Genomic DNA, 16,110 nt, shown 5'->3' on the forward strand with positions numbered 1-16,110 from the left:
ATAAAACTGGTACAATTTCGATGGTTCTGGCCGAAGTTAAAAGCTTCATTGCATATTTTATGGGTACATAGCTTTATTTAAAATAAAAGCCGATTCGCTTAGTAACAACGATTCTTCTAATGTTATTTCATTAGCCTAAGCAGACCAAGTCTTTCTATGCTATAATGTGTTCTGATGCAGGCGTTAACTACCACCGATAGCAAGAGAGGAGAGGATAGCGGAGAGGGGGAAGGAAAATCCTGCGTTTATCTGAGTGCATTTTTCGTAAATATACTTGAGCACAAAACAACTACGTTTGTTCGGATTACTACGTTAAAGCTGGTTGTAATAGATGCAAGCGTAGTTTACGAGGTTGCTGCCACTGGTAGAGGTGCGCGCTGTCGAGTTTCCGTGACGAACGACACCGCGTTGAACACGAACAGGAAAACGCCCCCGCACTCTTTATTTACTCTGAATATATACATGTGCCTGTATGGCACGCTTGCGCAGGGCGTTGCCCCGGTAGAGGCGGCATGACACAACGTAAACATGATAACAGCTGACCTATTACGCTACACGCGCTTTCCTACACATGACTGGTAGCTTTTAAAATGCCCTTTCAATGTTGAAAGTGTCCTTTTAAAAAATCTGAGTTTTACGAATACATTAGAATTGACAAAAGCTTTAATAATGTGTGCTAAATGGTTTTTTTTTTCAGATTTATCAGAAAACACGGCGCTTTAGTGGTGAAGCAACAATTTCGCCTTAAACTCCACATCAACGAAGTGCCACCATATCCTCTGAATCTTTGCTGTCCCTCACCTGAATGACGCAGATCTCGTTGGGTTCCACGTGCATCCTGCCGAACTCGGTGACGACGTTCAGGCTACCTTGATATGAAACTGAAAGGGGCAAAGAACAAGCAGTGGTATAAATACTCGCACCCTGTCCTCAGTGCATGACTTCACAATTTTTTTCAAGTTAACATCGAGTACTATTTTTAAAGGGATGTGGTACAAGGTTGATAGACTTGCCTATCAGGAAATCTTCATCGGAGTTGTACATGGCCCTGAATAAAAAGAAACAGCGAGAAAAATCGCTTTAAAACATGCAGTTTTTTCACAAGACTTCTTTTTAGTAGAGTTCAAGGAGGCTTAGCTACATGTAATAAGAATATCCGGGATTTTACATCTCAAAACCAGCTGTATGATTGTGACGGATGCCATAGTTGATGGCAACGAAACTTTCGACCATCCAGTGTTCTTTTACGTGCGCTAATATCGCACGGTACACGGGCGTTTATCATTACGCCTCTACCTAAATGTGACTACCGTGGCCGCGTGATCAAACGCGAGACCTTCGGGGCAGCAGCCGAACACTATAATTACTGATCCAACGTGGCAGATGTTTAGCAACATGTGGCTTGCTTATGATGCTCATTTAGGCTTCCTGGTCAATGAACCACTGAACTTGTTTTCTATTGAAATATATCATATCTTATGGTCATACAAAACGAGCATTTCGATAAAGAAAAAGCCCCACTTCCCCGAAGAAAATTCGTGAGGAAATGAGAATGCATTTCTTGTGCCGAGAGAGGGTACCGTTGCCGTTCAACATTCGCCTTCGCCGACTTCCACTAACGCCTTGAGAGGCGCCCAGCCAGCGAACGGCTGAGAGTGAGGAGCTAGCGAATGGCAGAGTAAACTGCCAGCGTTCTCGGCTCGGCATTTCACCGCGGCGTCTCGAGCACACATTTCCGGATGTTAGTGGGAGGCGCCCAGTCAGCGAATGGTCTAGAGTGAAGCGCGAGCGGACGGGCGAGTGGTGCGCAGGGATGAGAGAGAGCATATGACAAGAGAAGGAGCGGCGAGGCACTGCACCTAAAATTATTCTGACACCATGCACTGCACCTACCCTCTCCTACGCTCCTATCGCGCCACATGCTCTGGTTTCTGGGGAGAAGGATAAGCGCGCGCGCCCGCAGCTGTTGCTATAGGATAGGGAGTGAGAGCGAAGAGATAACACCTGCCGGCGCGCAGACGCCGCGGACAACACCAAATGCCTGACATTTTAGCCCGACTAAGAAATGCATTCGTATTTAAAATGCAGTCAATCTCGCAATGATTCGGCACCTACTTGTCCTTCATCGAGATATTACAGCAGTACACATGAATGGCGACTCCGTGGCGTGTCCTGGCGTCACCCGCTCCACAAACAGTGTTCAGACCCTGGGAAAAAGAGCCGATTAAACGGTGAACAGTAAATCATCGTCTTTCGTTGGCAAGGAGAAAAAAACACTTCGCAGGACAGCGCAAAAAAGGAAACAAAACAAAAAACGGCATAATGAACACACCTGACGCATTGCTCTTCGCTGCCCTGTTTTTTCGCTGTTCAGCCATAATGTTCATTAACCTAATAGCCCACATAAGAACACCTCTTTTCTCCCCTTCATCCCTTCCCAGTGCAGGGTCGCAAACTGGATGTGCGTCTGGTTAACCTCCCTGACTTTCCTTGCATCTTTATCTCTCTCTCTCTCTTTGAACAAAATAAATGTTAATAACTTGGACGTCTGCGATACCCATTTGTACAGGTGTCTCTGCCTAAGAAACCTGTTGAAATACTAGGCATCACATGTTTCCTTTTTTCCTTGTTTTTTTCACAGTATAATATTAATGCGTTGTTATGAAGTGAGCGTGCTCACATATAAAACGAACACTGTCAAGCACGCTAAACTGGTCTAGTTGGTACGGTTTCGCCATGAACACTAGAGAAATGTTCTCCTTTCTTCATATGCATATATGCGGTCTGGTATTAAGACATTCGCTCATATCCCAAGTCACTGTATGCTTCCGTAGCGGCTACCCCGTACTCTAAATCGTTTCCCATAGTAGAGTACTTTGTGCTCTAAATCGTTACCCACTTTTTCTGAACACACCCACTTAGTAGAGTACCAAAGGCTTTAAGTCGTTAAACACATTTTTCTAAACGCACCTGAAAGCCCTCTGTGTGAGGCCCCAGCGACGACTTTCAGCTCTCCTGTAGTAGAGAACCGAGTACTCTGAATCGTAAAAAGAACCCTGAAACGGTTTTGACGATTTTTCGCAAACACATTGGGCCGGTAGACCAAGTCCTAAGCGTAATTTAGAGACTGATTTGAGCTCTCTGCGTAAACTGTGTAATTCGGTATACAACGCTTTCAACTTGCGAATCACTTGAGATCGCTGCAGATCGCTGCGGCTCAGCCAAGCGCGTTTTCAACCACCCATGCACTAAGTCACACGCTCTGCTCCACTGACGTCATCGTTTCCAGCTGATCTGATTGGTTGTGGAACGCGCACAGACGGCCGGTATCGGATCTGCGGCGGGATTTACGCGTATGCGGTCTCACGCCACGTCGTGACGCAGGTGCCGTGAAGGCGGAGCTTGGCTCCGAGCGCTTGAAGGAAGAGTTGAGGGCAGTTAAGGGTGAAAGGCAAAGTGGAGAAGGCCGCTACGTTTTTAGTAATCGTAGTTCCGTTAATAATAGGTGTTTCGATTGAACTCTGGTGCAAATGATTTGCTCCAGTAGTGGTCTAATCAAAAACGAAATGTGAAAAACCATTTCAAGGACCCTTTAACAACTTTTTGGGGCGAAGCTCCCTATGCCGTGAATCGTGCGTCGGCGATGTATGTAGTCGTCGCCGTAGTAGTTGGAAAACGGACTAGAGGAGCGGCACGTGTACACCCTTTTCAAGTGAGGAGGAAACCCGCGCAATTTATTCATAAGTAAGAAGATAGTTGTTTCTGATAATATAACTTACAGAGACGAGTATTGTGACTTATCCCCGTATCCACAAACACTCCTCGACTCGACTTGCACCCTTCACTTGACATAGTTGAGCACTGCGCCGCTGCTCGGCTGAAAATGGCACTGCGCTTTTCAAGAATCGCAGCAGATTATCGTTGATATGCAGTGACTTGCCCTGCCTAGAGACGGTGCTCCCATCGGCTTTCTCGAGTGAAGGTGAAGCGTTTGAGTGAAGGGACGTTCTAAGATACGGGGGTCAGTCAAGTGAAGGACGAAATTCGAGTCAAGGAGCGTTTGTAAATACGGGGGTTAGGTTTGAATACCAGCCACTCAAACATGTGACAGAAACTTCTTACTTAACATATGAGACGTATCAGTGACTAATATACGTCAAGCAATCTCTTTCGTCTTATCCTGATTTTCAATGGGAATCTCCAATAAAATTTGCCTTCAGTTTGATGCTCACTAAAAAAAACTTGTAACAGAAGGACGCACTTTGAGCACTATCTGACCAGAAAGTGTTGCCACGTTAAACTTGCTGGGCGTAAACTACCTGGTTTCAGCAAGGTTTAGCGAGGGTTGGGTCGCAGTGCCATGAATATCATGAACTATAGTATATATACATGAACTAAAAGCGGTGAATGGTGGGAAGTAGACACAAAGCGCAGGTCGTGAGAAAGTGCCCGAGTGCCGACTCTCGTTTAGTTCATGAAATGTCCGCTGGACGGCGGTACTTATATATGCTGAATGTATGATGAAAAGATGCGAGATGGCGGTACTTGGAGTGTTCAATAGATGGACGGGCGGACAGACAGACAGATGCACGATAGGACGAACGCTTCACCCCACTCATCATCATGAACGCCGTGCTTATGATGTGATTTTTTTAAACAGAGCTCGTTCTTTTGGCCTCGCGGTACAGAATTATATCGCGCCCCTCGGTAGGGCACTGTATTGGGAGGTTTAAATAACGATCTTACGTCTGTGCAAACACTCGCACGTTACCAACTAAGTCCATCTCTACGTGTCTAGTGCCCAATGGTCCTATCAACTGTGACCCACAGTCCTCCCATTTACCGACTGTGTAGCGTGCCTTGCTGGCCTCCCATCACTGTCTACAGACTGCATGCCCCGGAATCGATGTAGCTGAAGCGAAAGTGGTGGACATAATGGCCGCACTTGTGAAGCCTATGGTACCCCGACACCGACATGCGGTCATGAGTCACCCGTGGGAGCACATGGCCGCAGCGGCGTTGCCAGGTCATCTTCGTCACTTCGTTTGGCGATGGGACTGGGGCTTGTTCCCCACTCGCGATCGGCTACAAAAACCTCCTTGGGCTACAACGATGACAGGTGGTACGCGAGTCCACTTGCCCTAACTGCGTAATGATTGAGGTCAACCGGCATGTGTCGGTAGAATGTGTGGTCACCCGCCTTCTTGACGTGCGGTCCATGCTGGTTTTCGTGACCAACGTGTCCGAGAGTTCGTGTCCGGTGACCGGTTCCGATGGGGGCATTTCGCGGCATTCATAGTAGTTGCCGGCCTGCTCAGTCTTAGGCGTAACTGCAGCAAATCCGTCACTGAGAATGGCCGTTTATGTGCCTCGTGACCACTATTGAGGCACATGAGGCGTGAGGTGTTCGCATTTCTACTCGTCTTCTTGGGAGAGCTCAAGTTTTGGCGTCATTGGTTATGCTCTTTTGTCAACGTTGAGCATGAACGGGTGCTACTTAATTTTCGGCCGACATAGTGCGAAGCCGTACCATCAGGTCAGGGTTGATGAACTTGTGGCCTTGCCCTTTGGAACTGTGTTCGCCACCTTGATATCTCATGCCCTGGTGATTCTACCACCAAGTTCATCTATACTAAGGAAAAATATGTGCACCTACCCATTCACCCATTTGAACGATTCTTTATAGCGTCAGTTTTGAGTTATATGAGTTTGTTCATCTGTTGATCCGATTTGTGCTGTTTGCTGTATGTGAAAATTTAATTATTTTTGTTGATGTGATGTGCAAATGCGAAAATGTTATTGTAATCTTGAGTACTGATTCGTCACACATAACCTATGATCTGTACATATTGTAAATTCTTTCTATACATCATCTGTCATTCGTTGATACCCACATGACGGCTTTATGCTCTCCCATAGTAGAGTAACTCGTACCCTAAAGTGTTAACAAGTCTTTTCTAAACACGTCTTTTTTTCACTCAGGGACAGAGACAGACTTCTGCCCTCCCATAAAAGAGTACCAAGTGCTCTGAATAGTCAAACTCTTTCCCTAAACACTACGACCTTTAGCAGCAGCGTGAACTCAGTCGCACAGTGATTTTTGTGAACAGTGCCCAAGTGTACTCTTGTTGCTCAACTTACGTCAGCAAAGTCTACGGATGCCTTGCCCTGCTTCGGAATGCTGAAGGGCTTCCACCGCAGCTGTAACAAAACGATAACGCAATCAGCGCTACAGCGCTCTTGCAAAAATCAGCGGCGCTCCAGGGCATCTTTCAAAAAAGTTAACTGTTGGGCGAGTTGGTGCTTTCACATAGAAACAATCGTGAGGCTGCAAATATACACAACACACAGAAAAAAACCGACGAGATGGTTAACTGGCTCTATTGAAAAAATATAAACACCTTCATGTATCAACATCATACGCAGGGGCACCGCCACAACAATCACGAAAATTTAAACCGAACGAGAAAGAAATTGGAATTCGGCATTGTACAACGCAATCGAGGTTTCACTTAAACATTTCTATCTCGCTTAAACTTTCGTGGTTGTTGTGGCGGTTCCCCTGTGTATGAATTTGCTATATAACTGTTTATCTTTTATGCGAAGCTTTTGAAGGCGTGCGTCTGTCCATTCATTGTATGCATGTAGTAGTACGTAGCCACCGGGGGCACATGCCCGTTCTAGAGCGGGTATGTGCGACAGGGGATGCGAGATGGGAAATGACGGTACTTAAGAGTGTTCACTAGAAGGACGCACGGACGGACGGACAGACTGACTAGCAGACAGACGGACCGATGAATAGACGCGCGGACGTACGGACAGATGGACGCACGAACAGACAGATAGAAGGATGGATGGACTCACGGATGGACGCATGGACAGCTGGACAGACGCATGAATTGACGCACGGATAGTCGCATGGACGGACGGAAGCACGGGTGGGTTGACGGACGACTTGTAATTGGTGATGCTTGTATTTGATAAATTTAAAACTAGATAGCTGTACTTGTAGTTGATGATGCTTGTAGTTGATAAATTTAAAACTAGATGGCGGCACATGTAGTTGATAATGGGCTGGCGACTGGCAGGACGCGCAGTAGCTTTTTTGGGGGGCTCACGGGCCCTTCGGAGTCCGGGGTAGCTCGTAACAGGGAAAACAACCAGGAGGACGCTTTGACAGGTAGAATTGCGAAAAACCAGAAAAAAGGTAAAAGAAAAAGGAAAAAGGCGCGTGTTGCAATTAGTTACATAAACATGCAGGGTGGCAGAAAGAAGGCAAAATGGTTAGAGATTGAGGAGCAGTTAAACAAAGAACAGATAGGCGTGTATGCGGTTACAGAAACACACCTTAGAGACTTGGAAGAGCCACCACATATTAAAAATTATGTTTGGGAAGGGTGTAACAGGACCATATCGGAAAGGAAAGGTGGGGGTGTAGGAATGCTAATTCACCGCGGAGCCAAATGGGTTAGAGTGAAACAGACGTGTTCAGAGCACCTCTGGGTTCTGGGCACAGTAGGTGGAAAGGAAACGTGGCTAGGGGTAGCCTACTTGTGGACGGGGAATAACTGCAGAGAAAAGAATCAGGAGATAGTGGATTGCATGAGTGCGGATATTAAGGAATTTGGTAATGGGGCCGAAATCATCCTTCTAGGGGACATGAATGCCCACATACATGACCTTGACGGATATTCAGACACCAATGGGAAGTTATTACTAGATCTTTGCGAGCAACATAGTCTGGAGATAGTTAACACGGGGCCTAAATGTGACGGCCAGATCACATGGGAAGTCGGAAACAAGCAATCAAGTATTGATTATTGTCTCATGACTGAAGGAATTTACCACAAACTGACAGAAATGAGGATAGACGAGGAAGGCATTAACAGCTTGGGTAGTGATCATAAACGAATAACATTACAAATGGGATACGAAACTAAAAATATGAGCATGGAATCAAAGTCTGGCAGCTCGTATTTAAATGACAAACAAATAATAAATATAGCCGCAAGAGTCGAGGAAGAAGTAGGCGAAATACCAGGCAAGGACTGGGAGTATAGGGAGCTGTTACATCTAATGACGAAGGAGATAGGGAAAGAGAAGAAAACCGTTTGCTGGAAAGGAAAAAGGAAGCCAAAAAGTTGGTGGAACAAGGAAATCCGGGAGGCGATCGAGAAGCGACGCGAAGCATCACGGGAGCATAGAAAGGCAAAAAAGGAGAAGCGGCCGCAGGACGAAGTCAAAAAAATATGGGAAATCTATTTGGAGAAAAAATCCCTTGTACAGAAATTGGTAGAGGCAAAAATTAAAGGTGAAAGTGAACGCTGGATGACAGAGATACACGAAAAAAAGGAGGCCGCGCCTAGGATTTTTTGGAGCCACATAAAGGCGCTAGGTAGGAAGTCTGTCACAACGCAACAACATATTCTAGATGAAGGAGGAAATCAATTGGAAGGGTACGAAGCGCTAGGTTACATCCAAAAGGTAACAGCCGATTCGTTTCAAAAGAGCGTCCAGGGGATCTCCCCGGTGAGTAAAAGTGTGGCGGAGAAAGCAACAGAGGAAGAGCTAGTACTAGATAATTTCAACTGGAAAAAGGCCGAAGGAAAAATTCCAAAGCGCACTGCCGCGGGTTTAGATGGGATTCCCGTTAGCCTCATTAACGAACTAGGACATAACACTAAAGAAGCATTGTTAAAAGCAGTAGAAAAAAGCTTAAAGGACGGACAAATACCGGACAGTTGGCGACAAAGTAGAATGAACTTAATCTATAAAGGCAAGGGAGAAAAGGACAACATTCGCTCGTATAGACCACTAACCATTACATCGGTACTATACAGGTTGGCGATGCAAGCAGTAAAAATGAAAATAGAAACATGGGCCGAACATAACGATATTTTGGGAGAACTTCAGAACGGATTTCGAGTCGACAGGCGGTTAGACGATAACCTGTTTGTTCTCACTCAGTGTATAGAAATATCTAAAATAGAGAATAGGCCCTTGTACGTGGCTTTTCTAGACATCACTGGGGCATACGACAACGTTAATCAGGAAATTTTGTGGGATATATTGAAAGGAATGGGCATGGGCGACGACTGTATACAGCTTTTGAGGGAGATATACCGAGAAAATACAGTTTGCATAGAGTGGGAAGGAATGCGTAGCAAAGAGAACGTTGAGGTTAGCAGGGGTCTGAGACAGGGATGTCCTTTGTCCCCACTGTTATTCATGCTGTACATGGTGAGTATGGAAAAAGCGCTAGAAGGTAGCAACATTGGTTTTAATCTGTCACACAAACAGGGCGGCATGATGATTGAGCAGAAGCTTCCAGGTTTATTTTATGCGGACGATATCGTCTTATTTGCGGACAGTCGAGATGATATACAGCAGCTGGCGAATATATGCGGAAGGGAAGGTGAAGCTCTTGGACTAGGATTCAGTGTAACGAAGTGTGGTTTGATGGTATTCAATGATCCCTGTGATCAGACGGTGTCCATACAAGGCCAAGAAATACCGAGGGTAAGTGAATACAAGTACCTTGGAGTATGGGTAAATGAGAGTGATAGATACATGGAGGTACAGGAAAAAGCCTCGGCAGCAAAAGGAAAGAGGAATGCGGCAATAATGAAGCACAGAGCGTTGTGGGGATACAATAGGTATGAGGTGCTTCGAGGTCTGTGGAAGGGTGTAATGGTTCCAGGGCTTACTTTTGGGAACTCAGTGGTGTGCATGAGGGCAGAGGTGCAATCGGGAATGGATGTAAATCAAAGGACTGTGGGACGCCTCGCGTTGGGTGCTCACGGGAAGACGACAAACGAGGCTGTAAAGGGCGATATGGGGTGGGCAGGTTTTGAGGCGAGGGAAGCGCAGAGCAAAATAAGGTTCGAAGAAAGGCTAAGAAATATGAAGGAGAGTAGATGGGCAGAGAGGGTGTTCCGTTATTTGTATAGGAAGAGCGTGGACACACAGTGGAGAAAAAGAACTAGAAGACTCACTAGTAAATATACGGCTGGTATTGTGAGCCATATGTCAACAAAGAGCGTTAAGGGAAAAGTCAGGGAGGCGGAGAGGATTTACTGGATGGCAGCTATGGAGAAAAAACCGGCTTTGAGTAACTACCGAAAGGGCAAAAATGAAATAAGGAGGGAGGCATTTTACGATAATTCAAGGGGAAGCGCTTTACTGTTTGAAGCGAGATCGGGTTGCCTTAGAACGCGTAGTTATAAAGCAAGATTCAGTAAAGAAGAAGAACAATGCACATGCTGCGGGAAAGATAAGGAAACGGCGGAGCATGTTCTGATTGAATGTGGAGATATCCACCCAGGTGTACGTTTGGGCACGAGCCTACAGGAAGCCTTGGGTTTTAGGGACAACAATGGAAAGCTGAACACACCCGCGATTGAAATAAGTAAGAGACGGTTAGAGAATTGGTGGCAGAAAATTAGAGAGAAAGGACAAAAATAAATATTGGAAAAATAAAATATGGACAGTGTTACGTTCTACCGGCCATAGGCCGGCCGCGGTGACAAGGAAATCAGTCGATGTGGCAGTGCAAACCAACAAGCCTTTATTTCGAGCTCGGAAATATATATAGGAAAGCAAGAGGAGAGAAAGAAGGAAAGTTTTACAATGACGCATGCGCCGAGGGGCGTCATTTGGCCGGACTTGTTATCTGCAGCATTCCTTCCCCCTAGGAGCCGTAGCGTTCCACGGGCTTTCTGATTCTTGTGGACCGACGTAACTCGGGGACAGGGCTTTCGGAAAGGTCATCCGCTTCGCATTTCGGAGCATCCTGGGTGGTTCGGTGTTGTCCCTCGGGTGGCGGTTCTTCTGGAGTCGCTGTTTCTCGGCTTGCACCTGTGTCGGATGAACGTTTTCGCACCTGGTCGACATGACGTCGAACGACGCCGTCTTCCGTTGCTACAGTGACGAGACGTGCCCCACTCGTCGATTTCACTTTGCCTGGCGTCCACTTGTCCCCAACACCGTAGTTGCGCACATAGACGGCATCTCCAGGAGCGAAGTACCAACTCGCAGACTCAGCACCTGGATTCTTCGGCAATTCGTGGTTCCTGGGAGAAAAGCAAATATCCAGTCTAGTACGCAAACGGTAACCCAAAAGTAGCTCAGACGGCGAAACCCCTGAAGCTTGTGGCGAATTCCTATAGTTACAAAGAATTCTTGACAGAGCCGTTGACAGTTCTACTCCGGGCATTCTCTTCAACCCATCCTTAAGGGTTCGCACGGCGCGTTCTGCGAGCCCATTGCTTTGAGGGTGGTAAGGAGGGGTACGAATGTGCTCGATTCCATTTTTCTGCACAAATTGAGCAAATTCTGCCCCTGTAAAAGGCGTACCGTTGTCGGTAACTATGGTGCGCGGTAATCCAAAACGGCTGAACAAGGTTCGCATAGAATCCACCGTTGCATTAGCGGTTGCTCGCGATACTGGAATGGCTTCTATCCAATTGCTGTGTGCATCCACGATTACCAACAGCATTTTGTTGGAAATAGGTCCTGCGTAATCTGCGTGCAACCGCGACCACCTCTCACGCGAAATTGGCCAACTGACGCGGTTCCGTTCCGGGGGCATAGGCAAAGCTTGCACACAATTTTTGCAGTCTGAAGCGGCCCTCTGGATGTCTTGATCCAGACCGGGCCACCAAAAGCTAACCCTTGCCCTTGTCTTCATGGTGGACGCTCCCTGATGCGATTCGTGCAACAATTTCAATAGCTTCTCACGCGCCGTTCTTGGTATCACTACCCGATGGCCCCAGAATAACATGCCCTTCTCGACAGACAACTCATGTCGCCTTTTCCAGTATTCGACCATTTCTCTGCTGTCACCCGCGACGGAAGGCCATCCTTCAGTCACGTACCTACATACTTCTTGTAAAACGGCGTCCGCTTCTGTGAGTGCTTGAAGTTCTTTGTGCGAAACCGCGGGCTCGTCCAGCTGGTCAATGAGAAGCACCATTTCCGTGAGGTTTTCCGTTTCTGCTTCCGGCTCCTGCAAGGATTGTGGTAAGCGGCTTAGGGCATCAGAGATTAACATCTGACTGCCGGGTTTACAAATAAGCTTGTATTTATACGCGCCGAGCAAAAGCGCCCATCGCTGAATGCGTGCGGCAGCCATAACAGAAGTCTGACGGTCCGGTCTCAGTAGCCCCAGCAAAGGACGGTGATCTGTTACTAACGTGAACTCCCGACCCAAGAGGTAATCGCGGAACCGTGTCACGCCAAACACTAAGGCTAAAGCTTCTCGCTCGATTTGAGAGTACTTCATTTCAGCTGAGGTGAGCGTTCGTGACCGGAACCCAATTGGCCTGTCTTCGCCATTTATACGGTGAAACAGGGTAGCACCGACACCGTAAGGGGAAGCGTCGCATTCCAGCAGCAACTCCAGCTGCGGATCAAAATACGTTAGCACTGGGGCCGAACACAAAGCGCTCTTTGCCTTCTGAAATGCCGAGTTTTCTTTCGTGTGCCAAACCCATTTTGCGCCTTTTTCAAGAAGCTTATACAAAGGTGCAAGCACAGTGGAAAGATTTGGCAGAAACTTATTGTAAAAAGTGACCATTCCTAAAAAGGATCGCAACTCAGCAACATTTCGTGGCAACGGGGCCAGTCTGATTGCGTCGACGTTTTTTTCGAGCGGATGTAGTCCCTCGGTATCAATACGATGTCCCAGATACGTCACCGACGATTCACAAAACCTGCACTTTTCTGCACGAAGCTTGATGCCGTACTCGCGGAATCGCTGCAACACTGCTTCCAGATTAGCATTTTCATTGTTGTTGCTCTCGGCTATCAGCACATCATCCAGATATGCCTGTGTCCCTGGCAGCCCTTGTAGCACCGATTCAATCTTCCGTTGGAATATCGCAGGAGCTGACGCGATGCCAAACGGCAATCTATTGTAGCAGAACAGCCCCTTCGGTGTATTTATCACTGCTAGTTTCCGCGAGTCTTCATCTAGCTCGACCTGGTTGTATGCATCGCGAAGGTCCAATATACTGAATTTCTTCCCTCCACGTAAATTTGCAAATATGTCGTCTATGACAGGCAATGGGTACTGCTCAACCTCGCACACTGGGTTTAAAGTCACCTTGAAATCACCGCATATGCGCACCGTTCCGTCCTTCTTCAAAACTGGAACAATGGGCGTCGCCCATTCGGAATGAGGAACTGGAGAGATTATGCCAGCGGATACTAATCTGTCAAGCTCCTTTGACACTTTATCGCGAAGTGCAAAAGGAATTTTTCTTGCCTTGAAAAACTTGGGGGTTGATCCGGTCTTGATATGCAGTCGGGCCGGCGGACCTTTCATGAGACCAGTGCCCTCAGTGAAAAGGTCAGCGTTTTTCTGGAGCAGCTTCGGAATGACCTCCTGGGCTTGGCTTGACCTTGAAGGCTGCGGATACACGTTGAGAACCTGGATACATTCGTCGGTTAATTTTTTCAGCAGATCCCGACCGCAAAGACTGGGCCCCTCGCAGTCTAAAACAGTCAAAGTACATTGCACTGTTGTACCTTCGTAGGAAACCGGCATTGTTATTGCGCCGAGAAGCGGAAGTCTGCCCAGATAGCATGAAAGCTGTAGTTCTGACTTCTGTAGCTGCGGCCACTGATGACAGTACGTCTCGTAGATGCTCTTAGGAATGACGCAAACAGGCGAGCCCGTATCGATGTCCATCGTTACTTGAATGCCGTTCCACGCGAATTCCTTTCTTATAGGGGGTATGAGCGAGCGCTTAGTGGTCAACGACCAAATCTGCGACGCACTGTTATCACTGTCTTCCGTTTCTGTCGCCTGTGCTGTCACTGCTAGCATTCTGCTTGTTTTGTCGTTCACCGCGCACATTCTGGCTAAATGCCCTCGCCGTGTACATTTGAAGCATCTGCGCTGGATTAGGCGACAAGCATTGGTTCTGTGACCCTGCTTTCCACAACAATTGCATTGTTGTACGCCCGCCGTCTTCGCGCGCGACTCATATTGAGCACTCAACTTGAGCAAACTCGCTTGCTCTTTGTCCGAAGTAATACCTTGCGAATCGCGTTCGGCGCTTTCTGCGGCCAGGGCAAGGGCCTCGGCTTCTTGAAGATTAAGGTCTTTCTTTGCTAGCAGCTGCTTTTGCAAATTCTTGGACCTGACTCCACACACAATACGGTCCCTTATCATTCTGTCCAGCATCGTCGAAAAGTTGCAATTCTGGGCCATCTGTCGAATTGCCACAATAAATGCATGCACAGACTCCCCTTCTTGCTGGCAGCGATGGAAGAATTTGAAACTTTCTGAAATTTCATTCGGCACTGGGTCGTAGTAGCTGTTTAACGTCTGCACAACTTCCGCGTAGGTCAGAGCATTAGGTTTCTTCGGCGCTACTTTCCCGTTCAAGATTTCAATTGTCTTTGTTCCAAGCGCGGCTACCAGCAGGGCCCTCTTCTTAGCATCGTCCTTCACATCATTAGCTTCAAAGTAAGCCTCCACCTTTACCAAGTACGCCTGCCACTTATCTTTTGCGTCTTCGAATTCCGGTAGCTGGTGTGCCATGGCTGGTGGGTTCGTTCTGCAGGCCGTCGCTTGTGGGCATATGCTGGCCTTCTTGCTGCTGTAGAATTCTCGTCGCCACTGTTACGTTCTACCGGCCATAGGCCGGCCGCGGTGACAAGGAAATCAGTCGATGTGGCAGTGCAAACCAACAAGCCTTTATTTCGAGCTCGGAAATATATATAGGAAAGCAAGAGGAGAGAAAGAAGGAAAGTTTTACAATGACGCATGCGCCGAGGGGCGTCATTTGGCCGGACTTGTTATCTGCAGCAGACAGTGTGCCGTAAATGGCAGAGAACTTAAGCTGAAAATTTACCTTTTTTCCATTAAGATAGAATTTATCGAAGTAGAGGCATTAGGCCAACATAAAAAAAAAACAAAAAATATTTTTTTTTTTCGTCGAGCCTGGTGGCATACTTGTCACCACCCCGTTATAAAGGGGACGCTCATAGCATCCATCCATCCATCCAATGAAAGATGCGAAATGTTATAATATGAATGATGTCACATATGGCGCATACCATTGGTTGAAGGCAATAGTTCAACGATGTATGCTAGGGGGAGCGTTGTAAAGAAATTCGCTCGCTGTTGCCGTGTGCTCGGAGTCGTCGGATGGTGGTGGTGGTAGTGGTTAGAAGAGGAAGAAGGCACCTCATTTCGGCAGCCCGGTAAGGAGCACGAACTAAATACGGAAGATTCACGGTTTACCAATGATTCCCTCTGGAGCTTCGCCCACTCGTCATCATTCACCCCGTTGATATGCTGTGATTTTTTTATATAGCCAATTGGTAGTTTGCGCCCTTCCTTATGTCTGTCTCTTTCTGTGTGTTGTGTATAGTTGCGCCCTCACGATGTTTAAGAGTATAAAAGGAGCATGGTAGTAGTAGTAGTAGAAGTAGTAGTAGTAGTAGTAGTAGTAGTAGTAGTAGTAGTAGTAGACGACTCGTAGCGGCTACTGCTGCTATATCGTAGTGTGAGCGCAGTAAATGAGTGTCCCGTCTTTCTCATCTCTATAATGCATCATAATCAGTGGCCTGATAGACAGTGCTCGATGTGAACATTTATGATAAAAAAGAATGATCAGTAACGTTCTCGCCTACATCGCTATTATCTAAAGAAAAGCTACTTATAAACCATGGAAACATGCGCCGAAGATATGAATACGTACGCATTCATGCGAATAATATTAGTATGCTCGTAGTGGAGTCATGTGACCTGAAAACGCACCTGGTAAGGGTTCGGGTGGTTGGAGTTCCAGTCGGAGGTGAGGTTCTTGTTTCCATTGTACTTTGTGAACGGCGTGTGCTGCACCGATGGTCTGATGCGGTACAGCCAGCTGCAAGTATAGGTGATTAGCATTAGAGGCATAGTGGTTAGAGCATATATATATATATATATATATATATATATATATATATATATATATATATATATATATATATATATATATATGCGCGAAGCAAATATTGCCCCTCAGTCAGTATCATGCCGGAACCATTATGTGAAAATCATCCTGAAGCATTTGTATTTAGCGTATTCCGGTCTGCAGCGATTGCGAAGTC

At 46.8% G+C, this 16,110-nt stretch overlaps 3 protein-coding genes across 4 annotated transcripts in view; all 3 read right to left on the reverse strand.

Moving 5' to 3' along the window:
• Positions 1-15,916, reverse strand: part of LOC142761780 (homogentisate 1,2-dioxygenase-like) — a 51,416-nt gene extending 35,500 nt beyond the window's left edge. The window contains exons 1-5 of the mRNA XM_075894557.1: positions 15,776-15,916; positions 6,142-6,201; positions 2,116-2,207; positions 1,014-1,048; positions 802-881 (exon numbers count right to left, since the gene is read on the reverse strand). Coding sequence (XP_075750672.1) covers positions 802-881; positions 1,014-1,048; positions 2,116-2,207; positions 6,142-6,201; positions 15,776-15,916 — 408 coding nt within the window. The remainder of the gene's footprint in view (positions 1-801; positions 882-1,013; positions 1,049-2,115; positions 2,208-6,141; positions 6,202-15,775) is intronic.
• On the reverse strand, positions 10,545-14,689 carry LOC142817884 (uncharacterized). Of its 2 annotated transcripts, none has more exons than XM_075895820.1 (2): positions 13,268-14,689; positions 10,545-12,007 (listed from the first exon to the last, which is right to left on the reverse strand). In XM_075895820.1, the coding sequence occupies exons 1-2, from the start codon at positions 14,549-14,551 to the stop codon at positions 10,691-10,693; spliced, it is 2,601 nt and encodes an 866-aa protein (XP_075751935.1). In that variant the 5' UTR covers positions 14,552-14,689; the 3' UTR covers positions 10,545-10,690. The 2 variants fall into 2 exon arrangements, with proteins under 2 accessions (XP_075751935.1, XP_075751934.1); XM_075895819.1 differs by having other exon boundaries at positions 10,545-11,072; positions 11,877-14,689.
• The window catches only part of LOC142817886 (relaxin receptor 1-like), a 258,818-nt gene continuing 258,492 nt past the window's right edge, over positions 15,785-16,110 (reverse strand). The window contains exon 21 of the transcript XR_012895405.1: positions 15,785-15,884. The gene's annotated coding sequence lies outside the window, so the exon portion shown is untranslated. The remainder of the gene's footprint in view (positions 15,885-16,110) is intronic.

This window comes from Rhipicephalus microplus, chromosome 5, assembly GCF_043290135.1.
Source record: "Rhipicephalus microplus isolate Deutch F79 chromosome 5, USDA_Rmic, whole genome shotgun sequence".
NCBI lineage: Eukaryota > Metazoa > Arthropoda > Arachnida > Ixodida > Ixodidae > Rhipicephalus > Rhipicephalus microplus.

Coding starts and splice junctions, on each gene's coding strand:
- LOC142817884 (XM_075895819.1), bottom strand. CDS start 14,551: ATGGCACACCAGCTACCGGAATTCGAAGACGCAAAAGATAAGTGGCAG. Junction 11,073..11,876: donor GTTTTACAAGAAGTATGTAG/GTACGTGACTGA, acceptor CTTTTCTCCCAG/GAACCACGAATTGCCGAAGA.